Source organism: Ambystoma mexicanum, chromosome 1q (assembly GCF_040938575.1).
Source record: "Ambystoma mexicanum isolate Mex_15411 chromosome 1q, UKY_AmexF1_1, whole genome shotgun sequence".
Taxonomy (NCBI): Eukaryota; Metazoa; Chordata; class Amphibia; order Caudata; family Ambystomatidae; genus Ambystoma; species Ambystoma mexicanum.
In genome coordinates, this window is record NC_090922.1 from 138613472 (window position 1) to 138634138 (window position 20667).

General features: G+C 45.4%; 1 protein-coding gene across 2 annotated transcripts in view; it reads left to right on the forward strand.

Moving 5' to 3' along the window:
* ATP2C2 (ATPase secretory pathway Ca2+ transporting 2) overlaps positions 1 to 20667 on the forward strand; it is a 565565-nt gene that overhangs the window by 369934 nt on the left and 174964 nt on the right. For both annotated transcript variants that reach the window (XM_069636233.1, XM_069636231.1), the window contains exons 12-14: positions 3893 to 4017; positions 8568 to 8665; positions 13603 to 13704. In XM_069636233.1, the coding sequence (XP_069492334.1) occupies positions 3893 to 4017; positions 8568 to 8665; positions 13603 to 13704 (325 nt within the window). The remainder of the gene's footprint in view (positions 1 to 3892; positions 4018 to 8567; positions 8666 to 13602; positions 13705 to 20667) is intronic.

Sequence of the window (20667 nt, forward strand, 5' to 3'; positions counted from 1 at the left end):
TGTACCCCACACTAAATCTCCCTTTCCTTGTGCGAAGCGAACACTACTTTGCACGTGAAATGAAAGGCAGCACGCCTCTGACAAAGCCTCCATGTGCCATTATTGTGCCATTATTCATGGGCCAAACCCACTCCTAAATGAACCGTCCACCTTTACCCAAACAGAAGGCTGCAGAAAACCCCACCCTTACTCCTCTAATTATGCTGCAATAAGAAAGATGACCCCTCTCCCCTGGACTGACTCCAAAGCACAGCCCGCTGCATCATTCAAGTGTGCCATTAAAAAAAGAAAAAAAAAACACTTCTCGTCATACATTTAAAATGCAAGTATTGCAAATGAAATAACATAAGGTGAGCTTAGTGAGGAAATAAAGGTGAGGAAATGGGTCCGGCGGGTGTGCGTGCTGGCCCCTCTTTTATTTAATTTGTACGCCAACTCTTGAAGCTTCTTTGCTGACTCTAAAGGCTGATGTACCAAGATGTAATGGGGAGGAGATTGCAAGATGTAATGGGGAGGAGATTGCCGGATGTAATGGGATGAGATTGCTGGATGTAATGGGGAGGAGATTGCAAGATGTAATGGGGAGGAGATTGCCAGATGTAATGGGGAGGAGATTGCCGGATGTAATGGGGAGGAGATTGCAAGATGTAATGGGGAGGAGATTGCCAGATGTAATGGGGAGGAGATTGCCAGATGTAATGGGAGGAGAGTGCCGGATGTAATGGGAGGAGATTGCCAGATGGATGGGAGGAGTTTGCCGGATGTAATGGGGAGGAGATTGCCGGATGTAATGGGGAGGAGATTGCAAGATGTAATGGGGAGGAGATTGCCGGATGTAATGGGATGAGATTGCTGGATGTAATGGGGAGGAGATTGCAAGATGTAATGGGGAGGAGATTGCCAGATGTAATGGGGAGGAGATTGCCGGATGTAATGGGGAGGAGATTGCAAGATGTAATGGGGAGGAGATTGCCGGATGTAATGGGAGGAGAGTGCCGGATGTAATGGGAGGAGATTGCCAGATGGATGGGAGGAGTTTGCCGGATGTAATGGGGAGGAGAGTGCCAGATGTAATGGGAGGAGAGTGCCGGATGTAATGGGAGGAGATTGCCGGATGTAATGGGAGGAGATTGCCAGATGGAATGGGAGGAGATTGCCAGATGTAATGTGAGGAGATTGCTGGATGTAATGGGAGGAGAGTGCCGGATGTAATGGGAGGAGATTGCCAGATGGAATGGAAGGAGATTGCCGGATGTAATGGGAGGAGATTGCTGGATGTAATGGGAGGAGAGTGCCGGATGTAATGGGAGGAGATTGCCAGATGGAATGGGAGGAGATTGCCGGATGTAATGGGAGGAGATTGCTGGATGTAATGGGAGGAGAGTGCCGGATGTAATGGGAGGAGATTGCCGGATGTAATGGGAGGAGATTGCTGGATGTAATGGGAGGAGATTGCCGGATGTAATGGGAGGAGATTGCCGGTTCTCAGTTACACAGGTAACGTGGTTTTACTCGCAACTACACCAACATTGCCACAGCTGTTGGTGGATGGATATTGTGCATATGACTGATGGGTGTCTGAGGGTAAATGCTTCAAAATCCCAAATAATGTGAGTTTAGGGGAAACCGAAGCTCGTCCCTGGGATATGCCTGGAAGTACAGTAACTTGAGGTCTGTAAAAAAAAAAATAATAATAAATGAAAGACTAACTTGGGAAATTGAGGATTAAAATGAGATGGACTACAGGAAGGATCTTTGGATTTGCCCAAAACATCGGTTATTTTTCGTTGGATCATATGTTGACCATTTATAAAGGGAAAGCTTTTGCAGTAGCGACACATGGATGCGAGAGATTACCCTGCAGAGAGTGGAAAATGCATTCTTAAAGATCGTGGCCACCCCTCAGTCGACCTCGAGCTATATAGCTCATCTGGAGACCAGACAGACTCACATAGCGGACATGGTCCAAGCCAGGCTGGTTCTTTAGCATTTGGACGGATGGTGGTGGGGGGGGGGGGATTTATCCAAGGCTCCGATTCGTGATGTGTTGTACCTTAGCAGCTGGAGCAGAATGGAATGGCTTTTCTATATGAAGTCTTTTGTTCCACAGGCTGGGCTTGGAATCCTGTTTTAAGGATCAGGCACACCTGGCCGGAATCCATAAAAGACCCCTGAAGCTTCAGATTTAGCAGCTTCTTGGCGCCATAATGGAGAATAGAATGTTGGCTCCCGCCCTGGTTAGGGCTTCTCTTCTGTTTAGCCCCACGTGGGGTTTGCAAAGTGTTTCTCCTTTGTGACAAATCAACAGCACCGGACTACGCTCACCAGAGCAAGGTTCAGGCTCGGACTGACCTATAGGGCAATGCGCCCATGGCCAAACCAAAAACTCAAAATGCTAGTGTGGGCCAGATTTTTGGGTCAAAGTGGGCTACTTTTTGGGCCAATGTGGGCCAGTTTGATGAGTTACCTCACTATGTGGCTAGTAGTTTTGACCAGTGTTGCTGAATACATATTCTTTAAAATGCGCAATTTGCATCACATTTCATCAAAAAACTCCCCTTTGGGTGCTACTCAAACAGTGTCACAAAAGGCATGAATAGCAATTTACAAATGTGGGCCACTTTTTTCATTGGTGCTGAAAAATCATTTATGACCCAGTCCTAACCTGGCAAGGTTGGACGTCTTGCCCTTAGCAGCACGCACCTGCAGGCGGAAGGGGGAGCTAGTCACTTGGGCATGTGTGGGGACATGGAGAACCTGCCCACTTCACTTTGTTCTGCCTCATTTATGCAGATCTTGGGAAGTCCTGGTTGGTGAGTACACTCTGAGACAGCTAATTTAGACACTACAGGCCTGCCCATGCCTTGTCACTGCTGTGCTCAGAGGTGAAGGTCACCTTTGCCCTGGGCTCTTATTTGATTGGAGCTTGGACATGCAGAACCACCGCCATTAGAGCCCAGGAAGAATGATGACATTGGGCCACGTTTTGATTGGGCAGGTTGTGGCAGACAAGCTCACAAATCTAGGTGCTAATGTCTTAAAGGGTCTGGGAATTGTATAAAAGGCGAGTTGTTAGTAAGGGGTGCATTAGTGTCAAGGGTGCTCTGATCAGGCAGTGTCTTGTAGTGCGATGTGCTCTTAACATCTGTATGTTTATGTCATGGCTGTCGTTGAAATTTATATTATTGTGTGGTTTTAGATCAAGATAATTGTGCACGTTTGTAATTTAACTGTTTTTTTAATACATGTGAACTCGTTTATAGCGGTTCCCGCCAAAATAAAGAATAAAGCAAGAAAGAAAACGCATGTTCATTTTTCACTATATGTAAATAAGCCATTTTTTTTTTAAATTAATTTTATCGGTTTAACACAAACCTTTAAAATATTTACACAAAAAACACAAAACACAACACATCAACGTAAGCCATTTTAAGTTTTAGGTGCTTTTTGTCCTGTTTTCCTATTGAACGTTTGACATGTTAAATTAAATCTTGTCCTTTTCATTCGAGACCTCCACCAGTTGAGACATTACAAGCCAGCCCTGTCCTTCATATCATACTCAGTTTATACTAGTGGGGAAAATCTCGATTGCCCCAACTCGCTCCAGCAATCTGGCTCCGGCCGCCCCCCAAAACCTTCTGTCATGCCCTTCACCAGCTCCACCTCCGGCTCGAGAGAACCATGGTTGCTGGCCCGGCAGTGCCCACTGCACTATAACCGTAGAACCTTCCTGCCACCATGGACCAGCATGGCACATCCGTCTCAGCCCCGTGTCCACAACACCCTCTCTCAGGGGCTGTTGATCTCTTTACCCCTGTATTGATTTCTATTTGCTGTATTGAAGGTCGCCTAGTCACATGGCTGGATTACATCTCTGCTGTTCTTTTCTTAGTTTGGCGGTGGCTGCTATCCCGGAGGGCTTGCCGATTGTTGTCACCGTAACGCTGGCACTGGGAGTGATGAGGATGGCCAAGAAAAGGGTGATCGTGAAGAAGCTGCCAATAGTGGAGACATTGGGTAGGTCACAGCAGTCAATGAAATGCCAAACGTGGCTGTAAATGTGCAGAAATCCTACAAACTGATGCGAGCATGGCCGTTCATGGCTGGCGGGAAAAAGGTAGAGGGGACTGGTAGGCGTAGATGAAACTGCCAGGTTAGCAGTTAAAATGCTGGCTGTCGACGCTGGCGCTCATAGCCCTGACTGTGTAAACTACAGCTAGGAACGGGAGCCTTGCTGCACCCGGCACAATATTGGGTGACAATATTGGGAGATGTGGGTCAGCCTTGCTTTAACAGGCATGCGTGTACTTACCTATGTGTTACATACAACGCTCTAAATGGCGTATAAAGCCAACATGAAGGGAGCCCCATTTCTGTATCTTCATTCTCTTACACTCCCGGGAGTAGAACACACACCCGGCAGGGGAAGGCATTATTTTACACCGGTAACCGCCCCCCACTGCCCCCTAACCCCCACACTATTTTCTTTTTCATGGTTAACTGGACTAAGGCACTATTACCAATAAGGTTTCACTGTACTGGACAGAGACGTTTTTATGGGAGGGCAAAAGAGGCACTTGCCCAGGGCCCCCACCTTGGAGTGGGCCCCACAAGGCTAGCTGATCTGAAGAAGTAAGACTCCACTGTTCAACAGTCTTAAATAGCACACGTCAGGATATTTTATGGGGTGCTGCTTATGCTCTAAGCCCATTGCCTTTCTGTTTTGGCAAGTGCATTCTGCCTTGATCAATTCATCATGTATTGATTTCTGTGTTCACTGTGGTATGAATAGTTTGTGTTCTCCTTATGGCACAACTCTAGCATTCTTTCCTTCCTGTGGGAATTATTTTGATCATGTTCAATAGGCAATGGTGAAATGAATATTGATAAATTGAGTGCCACAATGGTTCAGAAGTTAGCTCAGTGTGGTAAGCACTCATTGCATAGATATGTCTTCCTATGCAATATTAGAATAACATTCCTGTAAGGCTGGCTGAGCCTTTCCTATGTCTGAAGTTTATAAACCTGCCTGCATATGTACTTGGTTTTGCAGAACACCATCTGCTATTATCAGCAATGTACCTGCACCAGATAGGGGTTGCTATAAAAACTAACATATCATCTGTATGGTGAAGGTCTAGAAATTGGTTTGTTCAGATGGGGTGTTGTAAAACCTAGGCAATCACCTCCAACGATGACATAAACTGTTAGTCCAAGAGGTGAATAAGTATCCAAATTCAATACTATGGAACAACAGCGTTCATGTTTGTATCCTGGATTTGCCAGCAGATGATACAGTGATGCTGGTCAAATCATATAATCTATTTTACATGAATGTGCTGTCTTCTGTGAGGTTTGCCTACTTGCATGCTGCTGGTATCGGTTAGCCAATTACTTGATCTTTCCTAGGCCATTTGGGTGGAAGGGTTGGTAGACAAAAGAGTGGACCATATGTTGCAGGCCTCAGGCAAGCATACTTTAAGATCTGCTTGTTTGACACAAAAAACGGTTTGCTTTTTGGTAAAAGTCAAAGGTTTTTATGCACGTTTATAAATGAAAATGTCACAGGCCATTGTTTTGGAAGTATTCAAAGCTTTAAAATACAAAAGACAAACCCAGATTAAATTGGTTAAATCACATCGATTGATATGCTGGTTCTTATATACTTCCCGTGATGATAGAATGAAGCTAGAATGATTCCCATTTTGCATAACACCCTTCTATAATATTTTGTGCAAAAATTGTCATGTTTGGTAATGTGATATGTGTACTTTCCAAGTCCGTTTTTTTAATAAAATGAGATTGTTTTAGTTCATGGTAAGAACTGGAAAAGAAAGTGTTCAAATGCAGAAATTGCAGAGTTGCCACAAATCCCAGCTTCATCCCTCCACCCCTTAACCAATGTGTAATCCTGGGCATCTCATTTAATCTTGTATTGCCGAACCTCTCAATATTGCCAATCCCTAAACCTTTCACAATTGTCAGCCCTTCCAAGTGATTTGATTCTCATTGTAGGATCTTCATAAAAGCCTTATTCATGCTTTCACTGTGTTAATAGTGAGCATATTTATATCGCACACCACAGGCATTTGTTCATTTGATATCTAATGGCAACATTATTTGAAACCCATATCCCACTTCTAATCTCAGTCTGTCTGGATAAAGACACCTTCCTGGTAGCTTCTAATCAGCATCTATGATACAGTATGTGTAGCGTTCTCCTTCCTTCCAATTGGTGGTCTCTATCCATGCATGAGCACTTTTGCATTCTGTGAGGCAGCTAATGTGAGTTCTCCGTCTATTATGGGTTACATGTACCTTTTACATACGGTCCTGCATTAATACTACATCTACCTTCCTGGATGTTATTGGTAGAAAAGTATCCTGTATGTACTAGAACCCCTTTGTAGACTGCTAATGTTGGTCTTCAAATGCTACTTGTTTATCATTCTGATTAGAGCAAGAATGAAGAGGGCAAGGGGACTTAAAGGGAGTAAACATGCTTATGATGCTGCGAGACAGTGCATCAACGTATAGGTTGTAAGCGTGACAGGTCGGGGTGGGAGCTGCGACCAGTATTCTTGATCCCTTAGGTTTGGTGGAGGGGGGCCTCAAAGATGTCTGTGCCCAGGGCCCCAAAAGTGCCTAAAATGTCCCTGGTGCTGGACCTCAATTGGAAAAAAAAAGGGAAACCAAGAAGAAAGAGGGGAACTCTAAAATTCAAATGGAAAAAAGGGTTCAACGTTTTGTGAAATAATATAAGATTATCAGTCTTTCGGAGCTCTACTCGGAGGTGAGTTCCAGAGTTTAGCAGTCGTGACAACTCAAGGTTGTCCAAACGAATCGCTCTTGATCATTTGAAGCGAGGAACGAACGTGAGATTAGAGGTGGATACACACGCCGGTCAGGCAGAAGGCCGCCATTTATATCTTTGCTTAATATAATGTGGGGCAGCCCCGTAAAGAGCCTTATGTGCCAATGTTAGGAGCTGGAAAAATCTGCTGCTCTTGTTGGGCATCCAATGAAAATAATGAAGGAAAGGAGTAAGCCGGGCAGATCTCGCACTGCTAGTGACTATTGTGGCCAAGGAATTCGGCAGAAACAGACGTTGGTTAATATGATGGGAAGAACCTGCATACAATGAGTTGTAGTGGTCTAATCTAGCACCGACCAGTGCAGAGGCTAACATGTTACAATGATTCTCAGAGAGTACATTTGTCTGAGTAGCATCAGACAGTAATTCATATTCTTTAGTGTTAGATTTATTTGAGGCAACATAGATATGAGTGGAATGGAATCCACTAGCAGGATTTCTGTCTTGCATTGATTTAAGTCCCAACCAGTTATCAGCCATCCGTTATGCATTTGAAGATGGTTTGAATATGTATGTTGCTAGTATGGGGGTCTTGGTCAATGCAAAAAACTAGCTGAATATCATCAGTGGAGTCGTAGTAGAACAGCTGCCCAGATGCCTCTGGTGCAGTGGAATTGCCCTGTACACCACCAGAGGCATCTGGGTACCTGCTCTGGAAATTATTTGCTTTCCCCCAACACCTATTTGAGGTGCGCTCCTGTCCTTTCGGGTGACCCTTTAAAAATGGTGACTGTGCCATACGGTAACACACAGGAAGAATCTTATGAAAGAATTTAATTTTGACGGGAAGAGTAATCGAATGGGAGTATTTCAAAACTTCTAATGAATGCATTTACCAGGTGACAAGGTGTTGGGACAATTAAACACCTCAGGGTGAACAAACAAAACATGGATGTAATCCTATTTCAGCAAAGATGTCTTTTGAGAAGAAAGGACTTGATGAGGCTTGCTAGAGGGGAAGAAGGGAATCTTGAATGACAAAAAGATGTTTTGATAATTTATAGAAAGAGATACATGAAAGAAGTCACCCTGTGGCTTTAGTGGGAGGTCGAAGTCCGTTACAGAACTCATGTCCCTAGTTAAAGACGGCGATGTTGCCAGAGTTAGAAAAAATCCCAATTCAAAAAGTATCGTTTCATTCTAAACCTTGCTATTGCATCAGATATCTTTGCAAAATGGCTTCCCACATTCTGATAACGGTGTGAAGTGATGGCCTGGGGGCAATGACGTTAATTGTGCTCTGTACTGGAGTGCCAGCAGAAAACCGGTGTAATCTGTGGGATTATATGGTGGAGGTGTTGCTGCGGCGGTAGCCATTTCAAATCACGCCATACACAGTCTGTGCATCGCAGCCAGGTTTTTGGAGGCCACTGCATGTGTGAAATAACAGGCGCCCTTACCAAAGGCAACTCCTGCATGCATATGGATTCTCTCCAATCTGCTTAGTGCGGAGAAAGGCTAGAAGCGGTCAAAAAGTATGACCCCCGCCCCCCAGTCATGGTATTGGTCAGGCTTTTCTCAGTGCATATTCCAGCCGGTTCAGAATAACTGTGAGTACACTATAAACTGTTACAGTACGATCATAAATGACAATATAAGATGGCCTTGGTATCCTTATCTGCTGCTACTATCCATGCATGACTTTCATGTTATAATGCATATGCGCCAATAATATGTACTTATTATGTTATAGGTTGTTGCAATGTCATCTGCTCCGACAAGACAGGGACCCTGACAGCCAATGAGATGACAGTGACTCAGCTGGTGACGTCGGATGGATTCCATGCAGAGGTACAACCTGATCAGCAAGTAGTCAATGATGCAGCCAGAGATTAGTGGGCCACCACTAGTGGCGGTGCTGAAGGGACCGGGGAAAGAAGATAATGGGCAGCGGGGGCCTAGAAACTTCAAAACTGATCCCATTGGAAGCGGGGCGGATGGGTGTTACCTGAGGAGACAAATCATGTGCTGCCCCTGCCTTGTACACTGAACAAAACACATTAACGCTGACAGTAGCAACTGTGGAGAACTACTTTGTCTGTAAATTCAAGATTTTCTGACTGACCGATGTGTCCGAAAGTTGGGCTGGGGCACAGTTGGCTATCAATCCTGGGCCTGCTTAGTATTCTGCTCCATCTATATTGCGGTTCAAGAGGCACTAGCCTGTCCTGATATTTGAAAAATGACCACCAACATTTTAAGGCTCAGAACCTGCATCCCAAATGTTCCGAAGCTTGGTGGTTAGTAGGGCCTGCTTGGGACCAGCAATAGCGGTTCATCATGACGTAGAGAAATACTGGGCTGTGTTGAAACTCTGCTAGCCACACATAGGCTTGCTCTGGCGCATGGGTTCGAAAGAGACTGTGGTCCTGATTGATGGAATTATTTACGTGTAAAACGGGGATTTGCATGCCATTCTGCCTGCAAATCCCCATACGTCAAACAGGGATTTGGGCCTGTGTTGGATCGTATCTGTTAAGAAAGATTTGATAAATGTATGTAATTTTCCCTCCATGTGTCAACCCCCAAACCTTTTGCTGCTGTTTAGACATCCTTGACTGACTTTGCCAGATAAGCACAGCCTTCAGCTGCACTCCTCTGGGCTTTCGCTCACTTTTTATGGTGAAACTGACATGCCTTTAAGACAGTCAGCACTGGGAGACTTTGTTTCCCTTAGTCCTTTCCTCATGTTGCAACTTTTGTGCAACATGTAACAAGTGTGCAAGGTATCTTACCATACAGCAGACATGGGTCTATAGTCATTTCCTAAGGCTCTAGAAACTCTCGCTGGACTTTTTTATGAACTGTGCAGATGTGTCATGGACAGGACTGGTGGCAGCTATCTTTTCGCATTCTTTTTAACCCCTTCCTGCCATGTTAACCGCAGTAACCTTGTTTGGCACAAATAGGTGGCCTGGATTGAAAATTGCCATATCTTGAGGTTCTTTGTCCTTTCCTTTGGCCATCTTGTCCCTTGACCTTCCCCAGGTCGAGCTGACCTGGGTCAGTCCTTATTTGGTCATACACATTCCCACGAATCCCAATGCTTTTGCGGGCTTCTGCATGCCTTGTGTGGGCCTCCAGGATGTAGGCTGGAATGTCTGGTTCCAATACACATCCTGGGTGCCAGAATGAATGCCTGGGACCACCGTGGTCCATGATTGGTCCACATATGGAGTGTGTGTTTGTGAGCAGATCTCTCATTGGGTCCTCTCCGTTTTGGCGCGAAGGGAACTTTGGATAAGAGGAGGCTGAAAACACCACTACCATGTCGATCTCCTGAGTTCTCACTGACCAAAGGATAGGATCCAAGTATCCTGCAACACGAAGCCGAGTCGAGGAACCGCTGGTGACCCGCTGGAAGTTTTGGCACCCTGAGCCCGCTGTTGTCACGTGTGACCCCTCTGCAGCTGGTCGTCCTAGAAGGTCTGCGGAGATGCTTCGACCCATTGGAATAGTGGGACCAACTATTCTTGGCACCTTCATCAAACTCTGCAAGTAAGCTTTCTCAGAAGTGTCCCTGGGCCAACCAGTGGACTGACCATTTTACCCAGTTGCTTTGCTCTGTCACTGCCACCGTTTTCGAGGAGGCCCTAGAAACTTGGTAGACTGCTAACTCTCTGTACCCGGCACCCTCCCACCGAATTTCGTACACTTGGCATTCCCAAGTCTGAAGTGAGACGAGTGCGCCAGGACCGGAGTAAACGCGGTTACTGTGTTGCCCTGCCACGGCAACGTCCTTTGCAAGTCTGCTGCATTTGTGACCCGCTTGCCCCTGAAGCCTGCTGCAGTGAAACTGGGTCGATTCATTCACCCAGAGCAGAGAAATCGCCACTGTCCCGTTTGGGAATCATCGCTGTATCTCAGGAACTAAAAGGTGCCAAGACGTCCTTTTTGCCGCATTCGAACCTGCAAGCGAAGTGGACTGACCTGCCGAAGTTTGGGTCTGCTTGCATCGGGGACCGGTGAGTACTCAATAACCCATCTGCTGGCCCCTAGCACAAGGGCCCATTTTTACACATTTTTACACATGAGTTGCCCCTGAGGGCCCCTCTCCTTTCCACTGCTATTGCGAAATAGCGACTCCATCCCGAATTCTTGAACTGACTCTGCCTTCAAGTGGATGTCCTCCTTGAATAGTGGGAACTTGTTCTGCATTGCCTCATCCACCTTCCCGAGCTGCTAGAGACCCCTGAAGGACCCTGTTTTGCCCATTGGAACAACCACGTGCAGTGGCATTGCGTGTACTATTGAGCACAAGGCTTCTCTCTTTTTAGGGCTTGGACTGCCTTAGTTAGGTGTATTGTTGATGTTGAACTGGGCCTAAAGACTATCTGCACTGCCTGTTTCCTTCCCCTCTAGGTTGTCAACATATTTCGTCCATTTTACCCTTTTAGTCCCCAAAGGTCTTGTATATACATTGTATTGATAGTGTTGTGTTGGTTTACTTAGTGTTACTGCGATTCTTTTGCTATGGTCTAGGTTACAAAGGCCTTGTAATAAATGTGTCTATATTTTTGATATAACACCTGTCGGGAGTAATTTGTAAGTGTCCTTGCTCTGTGTGCTCATTGAGGTCCTTCAGTCACCCTCACCCCTCCTGAGGCGTAGTCTTGACCGCCTGCCATAGCTACCCTGATTGGTGTGGCTTGTCCAGAGGTTACCCTGTTCCAAGAAACTAGGCTGGCCTTCTGAACCTCTGCCCAACAGATCAGAGTTCAGAAATGCATCTTAACAGTATCCTACAAACTCACAAAATACGTAAGTATGGTTAAGGCTGTCTGTCCCTCAGGTGTGCATGTTTGCATTTTCGACCAAGCATAGCGGTGGAGCTTGAACCAACTAGGGTGGTTACGGGGGTTCTCCGCCCAAGAAAATGTTTCAATTCATTGTCATGATGCCGATGCCCAAAATATGATGGTATGAAAAACATTTTCATGCTGGCCTTACCCATACATGTCCATGCAGTCTGCACCATATGCCAGTGTTAACATAGGAACACTCCCAGCCAGTAAGAAAATGCCATGCTATAGACATCAAGTATGTCCAGACTGGCTGTTCCATTCTAGGCCAGTCTAGCCACATAATAACACCTATGTTTGATTTTCCCTTTATGCACAGTAAAGAATCTTTACTTAATATCAAGGGTACAGCAAAACAGAATGTCATTGCCAAAGCAGTCATCATACTTCAATTTAGTGGCCCGCTGCCCTTTCATGCGCACACACACACACACACACACACACTCTCTCTCTCTCTCCCCTCTCCGTCTCCCTCTCTCTCTCTCTCATTCACATGCATTCTTACAGCATACACGCTTTTAGCCATGCATGCATTTATGCAGTCATCCACCATTCAAACTCCTTTCATGCATGCATACATAAACAATAATAAACTAATGTTAGTCTAGCTCTAGATATGATTTAAAAAGTTTTAGAACAAGACTGGATTAAAACCTGTGACACGAAGCGCTCATATACATTGTAGAGCGACCTCTGTGTAAAGCACAAGAAAAGAAGCGCTCTAGATGGGAGATTCATGAGAGCGTCCCTGAGGATGAGACTTAATCTGATTCATACTCGGGCGATTCTGCATATCAGAGGACATACTACATGTATGTAGATACTGCTCGAAGGAAATCGAATCGCTAAAACACGTATATATTGATTGTTCATTGGAAGAAATACGTACACAACATTTCATAGGTTGTCTATGAGCAACGTGTTCTCTATACGCCCTCTTTCTGATACCGGATTTGAATGGGTCAACCAATCTCAAGCTGTAACGTTTAAAAAAAAAAAAAAGAAGTTAATTGAGGATTTTTTATTCTAGTTTGATTGCGATTCTTTTTTCCATCTCGTTTTGCTTTTTTTTTTAAAAATGTTATTGTGAGATGGTAGGTGGGTACCCTCTGTGTCTATTATTCATTATTGTATTTTAAAAATTGTAATCCAATGTATTGCTTTTGTTATGTATACATTTTTAAAATATTTGTTTAAGGTTTGAAATAAACCAACCTAATTAAAAAAAAACCTGTATAATATGGGATGTCTAATTGCCCAAATAACATTGCACATTTTTAAAAATGATTTCTCCATTAGTAAATGCTTAATTCATCATGGACAAACAATATCGGTCATGTCGGCGCCTTTTGGATAAAAACTCAATCTTCTGTAGATCTTTTTTTTTATTTTTTAAAGTGTAGAAGGTAGAATAAGCCATTTCAGCCAAGTTAGACATCCCACTGTGCCACCCATGAGAAAAGCATTCTGGGTATGGAAATTATTTTAAATGCAAGTCTTTAGCTCCACACAGTTGTCTTTGAGCAACAGGCCAGCGCGATTTTATACTTCACTTTTTCAGTGCTGATTATAGTCTCCCCTGCCTATATTCAAATCTATTCCCTGGAGTCCATGCCCATTCATATTTAGCGAGCACAAAACGGCTTAATGCATTTGTTGAACATAAAACATTTTTTTTTAAAGGATTTATGTTTTTGGGGGGGGAAAACTTTTCCACACAAAATGCGCATCAAGCAGACTCCCACAATTTAAAATCATTTGATGTCCACCTCATTCCGCTAAGCTGGATGGAGAGGTTTTGAATGTCTTAAGGAAAATGTGCATTATTAAGTGCACAGTGTCCCAGGCGAGCATGGACCACAGAGGCAGTCCGGAGCATGTGGCGACACTGACCCTTTCAATGGTTTTCGTCACTTTTCCCCCCAGGTGAGCGGTGTTGGATACAACGCGAAAGGCTGTGTGACCTTGCTACCCTTGAAGGAAGAGGTCCACGAATTTGCCAACATTTCTGTGGGAAAGTTAGTTGAGGTAAGTGCGTTCTATTTGAATTGTCTTGTGGCTTAATGATTCTTGAAGCCATTTCTGGCATACCTTGGGCACGTGGTGTCATGTGGCCTGGAGCGATCTGCACTGTCCTTCGATGGGCAGCATGGACCTTTTTTTGAGTTGAGAGAAGCCATTGTTGGGTCCTGCCTGGCCATTAAATATGCTCCTCCTGAGGCTTCTTGCATTGTGCTTTTCAAGTCACAACTTGTGAGCTGTTGCCAGATTTAAGACGGTGAACAAGGTAATGGGTTATTTTCTAGCCCCCCCCACCAAGTCCACAATGGTGAGACACCCTTCCCGATAAATGCAGGGTTCTTTTGAGGCAGCTCTGAAGAACCACCCATTTGAATGCTTTCTTTGTCCTACCTCCAGGCAACTTTGTTGGCGGGGTGTGTGTGCTTAAACGGGCATGAGTGTGATTGTCAGAGTAATGCATTGCGACACAAATTCTACGTATGCCTACATTGCAGACTGCTACACCTATTTTAACAATTGTGTGCTTGGGTTAAACCGGAATCAACAAGACATTGCATGATCAATTGGATATCATGGCAGCGACATTCAAGCCTGTCCCTTGAGAGGGGAGAGCGGGCCTGTGAGCAGACTCTCACATCTTGGAATTTAGACCACCGTCCTTTCTTGGGTGGCTTCCTACATTTTACGGGTGTACTATTGCCCCCGTTTCTGTTTACAATCTCTACTTCTCATGGAAAACCCAACCGACCCTTGGAACTGTAACCCGGGGATACTCTGACCTTGATCCACTTCAGTTCCTTCACCCTTCAGATGTCATCACTAACTGCCTATTTGCTATGCATCACTAGATGGTGCTGTGTTACTCACTGCTCCACTCCTCTAAACAAGGAGTGATATTTCTTCCAGCCTTCAATACCACATCTCGGTTCTGTCTCCTATATAATTTCTTCCTCACTCATGACTCCTAACATGGTGGTATCCCTTTGACCCCTTAATGAACATTCAGCACTTGATTCCCTAGATAACCTACATAACCTCCTATTTAATCCATCATTAACTCACCTTTCACAGTGCAAACACACAGATGACCTCCTTAGCCTGGATTACTGCACCAGCATACTTGTCGGTCTACCCCTCTGCTTGTTTCCTGTTCTTATCAAGGAATTGAGCTTTGCTACTCTTACTGTCTGTAATTTACCACAATCCCCGCCTGCTTCCACATAATGCCTTCACTACGGGTGAATATCCATGCAAGGTTGTAGCCAATATTACCCCCCCTGTTGGCGGTGGTGAACTGGACTGGACTGGTACCGGCCGGCCAGCCTGAGCCTAAGCAGGTCTGTGCAAAGTGAGGGCCTTGGTATGGAATCAGGGCTGTTACTGGCCTGGGATAGCCCATGCCCGCCCACATCATGGTGATAGCTGTTTGCACTCAGTGTCCCATCTGGGGTGTGAATATTTTGGGTGGGGACAGAGACGGGCACCATCGTATTGCACAAGCCCTATCTCCCTTGCGATTTGGCATTGATCGTCCAACAATGGGAAGTCGCAAGACTGGGATGATCGGTCTCTTTTCTTTTGGTTCCAAAAATGCCAAAGTTCATCATCTTTTCCTCCATCAGGGGTGGATCGACCAGTTCCTCGCCCAGTCCTGATGTGGGTATGGAGCAATACCCCGGGCCCCTTGGATCTTTGCTTCCGGTCCCTGGGTGGTCCTCCTTGGTTTTAGTCTCTATTGTTTCCAATTCTAGGATGACAAAGCAAAAACATATTTGTAGACATTTCCCCACCACTATTAATGTAGTGGGGGGACACATACATTGTGACAATCAGGACACATTTTTCTATTTGTAAGTTATTGACAATATATGGAATAATTTTATGGTGGGGATTCTAGGGAGCTGGAGTGACCCCCTCTGGGGTTCCAGAAGACTCCCCCAGTTGCTGCAGAGTGTGCCTAGGATGGCAACACTTTAGTTGGTTGATATGGACCCACTTATCGTCCCCCTCTGCCAAACTGCCTTTGGGGATGCAGATTTTGTAGGCGACTGGTGAGATTTTGTCCACAATTTCAAAAGGTCCCCTCCAGCTAGACAAACATTTGCGCTGTTTGGCCTGGTTCCTTTGGAAATTGTATAAGTAGACCCGGTCTCCTACATTGTATTCCTTTCTGGTAGTCTTTAAGTCATGGTGGGTCTTCATGCTGTCTGCAGATCTTTCTAGATTTCACTGAGCATAGGCAAAAGCATGTTGAAGGTGTTTTCTTAGATTTTCAACATACTCATGAGTTGTGGAGGCATTGATCAATGTCTGCTCTTGGGTTCTGTAGAGCAGATGCTGGGGAAGCACCATCCTGTGTCCAGTCATCAGCTCAACCAGTGACATTTTAGTTGCAGATGAAGGGGTAGATCTGATGACCATTAGGACAAGAGGTTATCGAATATCCCAACCTGGCCCAGAATCTGCCACAAACTTTTTTAATATGCTCACAATTGTCTTGTATCTCTCTACTGCACCACTAGAGGCTATCCGGTAGGCAATGTGTAATTTCCTTTTGACCCCAAGTATCTCCCACATCTTTGTCATTATTTCGCTAGCATAGTGGCTACCTTGATCCTTTGGGGTAGTCCAAAACGTGAGAAGATGTGGTTGATCATCAGGGCAGCTGCTGTTTCTGCCTTACAGTTTGGGGCCGGGAGACATTCTACCCACTTAGTAAACAAGCATGTCATGGTAAACATGTACTTATTTCCCCTAGAGGAGTGTATCACGGCCCAATATAATTAACTTGCAAATCTGACCAAGGCAGTGTCATCCCCCTCTTTTGGAGAGGCGCACGGTGCGTGAGGGATGTTGGCTGCAATTGTGCACACACGACACCCCTTCAAGTATTGGTTGAGGTCCTGCCCCATGTGTGGCCAGTATGCAACCCCTCTTAAGATTTCAAGTGTTATATGAAACCCCCTTTGACCGGCTGTGGATACATCATGGGCGTGACTTAACATCAGGCTTCAGAATGAGGTAGGGAGCTCCCACTGATCATGGCCAGCTAGGGATCTCCTTACCAACAAACCATCTTGGATTCAGAACATTTTTGGACATTTCATCAACACTCTGAGGTCCTCTTTCCCTATGTAATCGGTATCCGTCAGGGGAAACTTCTCAGGGTCCTCAATGTGTTGATAAAACTTACCAATTATTAGATCCCCTTTTTGAGTCGTAATCAAATCAGCATCTGGGGTCTCCTTACTCCAATGCACAGTTCAGAGTTCATTGTGAGCATTTGTCTGGGACTTAGTGATAGCTGTGACCTGGATTTCCCCCAACAGGGACTCGATCTCAATTAAATCCTCTTGGATGGCTCTGGTTTTGGCCAGCTGATCCGCTAGGTCATTTCCAGTTTTGTCTGGTCCCTCTACCTTGGAATGACCCTTGATCTTTTTCAGTGAATGGTCCTCCCATTCGAGGTGACCAGATCATCAATGTTTTGAAATAATTTCCCATGTTTCAAGGGTTTATTATTAGCGCACAGCATGCCTCTTGTTCTCCAGTTAACCAGGTGCTCCACGAACCAGTTCCGTACATAATCCGAATCCGTGATTATGACCAGTTTGTGGAGTATGGTGGACAGCAGTGAGGATGGCTTGATGCACAGCCATCAACTCTGCCATTTGACTACTTCAGGGACCAATCTTGTACCCAGTGGAGGGTTCTGGGGTCTCATTCACCCATGCATTCCCTACACCAGCCACAAGCTCTTTTTCCCCGTTGTTGTCAACATGGTAGGAACATCCATCCACATAGACAGTGGGTATTCCCTCACACTGGTCTTCTTCAAAGATTTTGTGTGGGGAATTGAGGTATGCCTCCGTGTTGTCCTTGATTTTTGGATTTTCGTCCTCGAGACAGTTTTCTCTGGCACAATCATGCAAGTCAGCCAGACCTTGCGCGAGGGGACTCTTCTTGTTTTGGCCATATCTGACCTCCACAGGAAAGCCTTGCATTGACAGAATCCAGGAATTCGGGAATTACTCATATTTCCAGCCCGGATTCTGTCACTTTGGAGATATTGCCGAGACTGGTGTGGAGTCTGCAATATGATGTGTTCCCCCTGGATAAACGGGAGGTAATTCTTCAATACCGTTGCCAGGAGTGCCTTCTCACAATCATTGAATTTTTCCTCCACAGAGGATAAAGCTTTACTCGCATAGGAGATTACTTTATTGACCTTGTCATGCTTTTGGTATAATACTGTAGTCAAGCATGTATTAGAGAACCCTGTCTCCAAGAAGAACTCCTTGTTTTTACAGGGTAAGGTGCTTGTGAGAGGCTTCTTTTGAGTTGTCTTACTGCCTCGGCTTGTTCTGGACCCCACTCCCACTTGACCCCCCCCCTTCAAAAGCTGAATCAGGGGTCTTGTGATCTCTGCATAGTCCTCAATGAACTTTCTGCGATAATTAGTCAGTCCAAGGAGGCTCCTTAGTTGCCGCAGAGTTGTGGGGTCTTTCAATTTCTGGAGTGCTTCCACTTTCTTTTCCTCGGGACAGAGACCCTGAGGCGTAATCTCATGCCCCAAGAAATTGACACAAGTTCTACAACACTGTGCCTTTTGAAAGGAGAGTTTTGCTCCGGCAGCCCTCAACTGTGACAGAACATAACGGATCTCTGCTATGTGTTCCTCCACAGTTGAGCTTTTGATGAGAACATCATCTACCTATGCCAGGTTACCCCTTTCACCCAGGTCGGGCATGGCCTTATGTAGAAAAATGTTGAATTCATTGCCGGAGTTGATGTATCCGAAGGGAGTCCGGGTCCATGTGTACTGCTGCCCTCCAAAGGTGAAGGCCAGCTTGTATTGGTCCTCCCTACTGACAGGTACAGTCCAGTATCCATTGGTCAGGTCTATTGCAGTGAATACCTGTGACCCCTGGATCTGGGCCAGCCCTTGGTCAATGTAGGGAAGGGGCCATCGGGAAGTATGGACCCGTTTGTTGAGCTCCCTAAGGTCGACGCAGAGTCTCCACTGACCGTTTGGCTTCAAAATCCCCAGCACCGGATTATTGAAGGTGCTGTGGACTGGACGGATTATCCCACGGGACTCAAGGTTCTTAATTATTTCAGTAAGGGACTCCATTGATGCGAGAGGCAAGCGATATTGCTTCACAAACAGTGGAGTCATGCCAGGGTCTGTGGGAATTGTTGTAGTGTGGATGTCGCTGCGACCACAGTCCTATGAGTCCACCGCAAAGATCTTGAAAATCCAAGAAAACTTGTTTCCCCCCCCCCCCATGCTGGGTAAAGATCATGTCTGGTGTTGTGTTGTCATCATTATCACTGTCAAAACAGTCCTTGGGTATTGGTCCTAACAGTTCATTGCCTAAATCTAAGGAAAAATGTTGGTCATCAACCGCCATTTGAATAATGGTGTCTGCTGCTAGAGTGATACTCTTTAAGTCGCTGTTATCCACCTCTATTGGAATGGTGTCATTTTCTATATTGACTAGTGGTGTTGGGTTTACCCACAACCCTTGCTGTTGGAGAGAAGCATTTAGATGAATATAGGCATCAGGGTTTTTCAATTTCTGTCCTCTTAACTTTCACTTTCAGGGAGAATTGTCAGGTCCTTTCTGGAATGGTGACTTCCTCTACAATCTGAATTTCAACTGCATAAGGCAGCAGTTGAGCTGACCTAAATGCTTTCTATGGGTCATCAAAGCCCATGGGATTATCTGCTAATCGGGACCAAACTTTGAAGTTTATTAAGTCCAAACTAATGGGAAAGCGATTGAGAATGTCACTGCCTAAGTAAAAGGCGGCAGTGACGTCTCGCACGACCCAACAATTATTGACTATGCTCTTGATGCCTATGGAGATTTTGAGCATACACCTGCTTGGCAGGAGATATTTGGAATTGGGTGTTTCCAGATCCATTTCCCATTTGTCTGAGTCTAAATGTGGGAATAGCTGGATATTTTGGGAGTTGGCGGAACATGGCTTCGCTGATGAAGCTCTTACCGTTGTTCACACACACTCAGGCGAGAACAGAGTCCTTCCCTTCATTTAACTGAACAGGGATGAACAACTGCTCTCCAATTTGCTGAATATCAGCCAGGCTCTGAGCTGATTTCTCATCTTTCTAGACTATAGGAGTGGAAATGCCTGATTGTGAATTGGTAAAGAATTTCAGAGTGTTTCCTTCCAGTGTGGAATGCCACCTTGGACTGGAAAGAAGGTTGATTTTCAGAAATAGAGAGGACCCCCCCATCACCAGTTTGTTGTCCTACTGCTATTACTGTCACGTCTGGGATTTGGTTGTTCTGGAAGTGAAATTCTACTTGGTCATATTTTTGTTCAACCATGTGGCAGGTGCCGTTTAAACTAACATGGTTGACACTCTGTTTTAATTTTATCGGTCGGCTAGTCTGGGTCCAGAGGACCTTGTTTACACAATCTATTAGGGGTGACAACCTTCGCAGGAGGTCATTCCCTAGTAAACAAGGGGTGCCCTCTGGAGTTACAACTATGACCGGGTGCTTCACCGTGTGGCGCCCAATTTTAATGTCCAAATCCGCAGTCCCCTCGATGGGAATTTCCTTCCCGTCGAAGTTCTGAAGTTGTCCAGGAAGAAGGGTGAGAGGAATTTGGTAATTGTCCCCCCTTCCCGAATTCAGTTCATCAAAGGCCCTTTTTGACAGAAGGGTAGCTTGGGATCCAGTGTCCACCAGTGCCAAAATTGTATCCTGCCCCTGTATTTGGACCGGGCATAGAATCTTCCCTCCTTCTCCAGAAGGGGGCACAAATAATGGCCATTTTTGGACAACTGGTGGGTTAGTTTTCTAGTTTTGGATACTGATAGAGAAGAGATTTGGGCAGCACTCTGTTTGGAGTCTAGGGAATCTGAAAAGAAAAGGTGGCAACTAGATATGGAGAAGTTTTGGGTTCCCCTGGTTCCGGTTCTGGGCCGTCCCC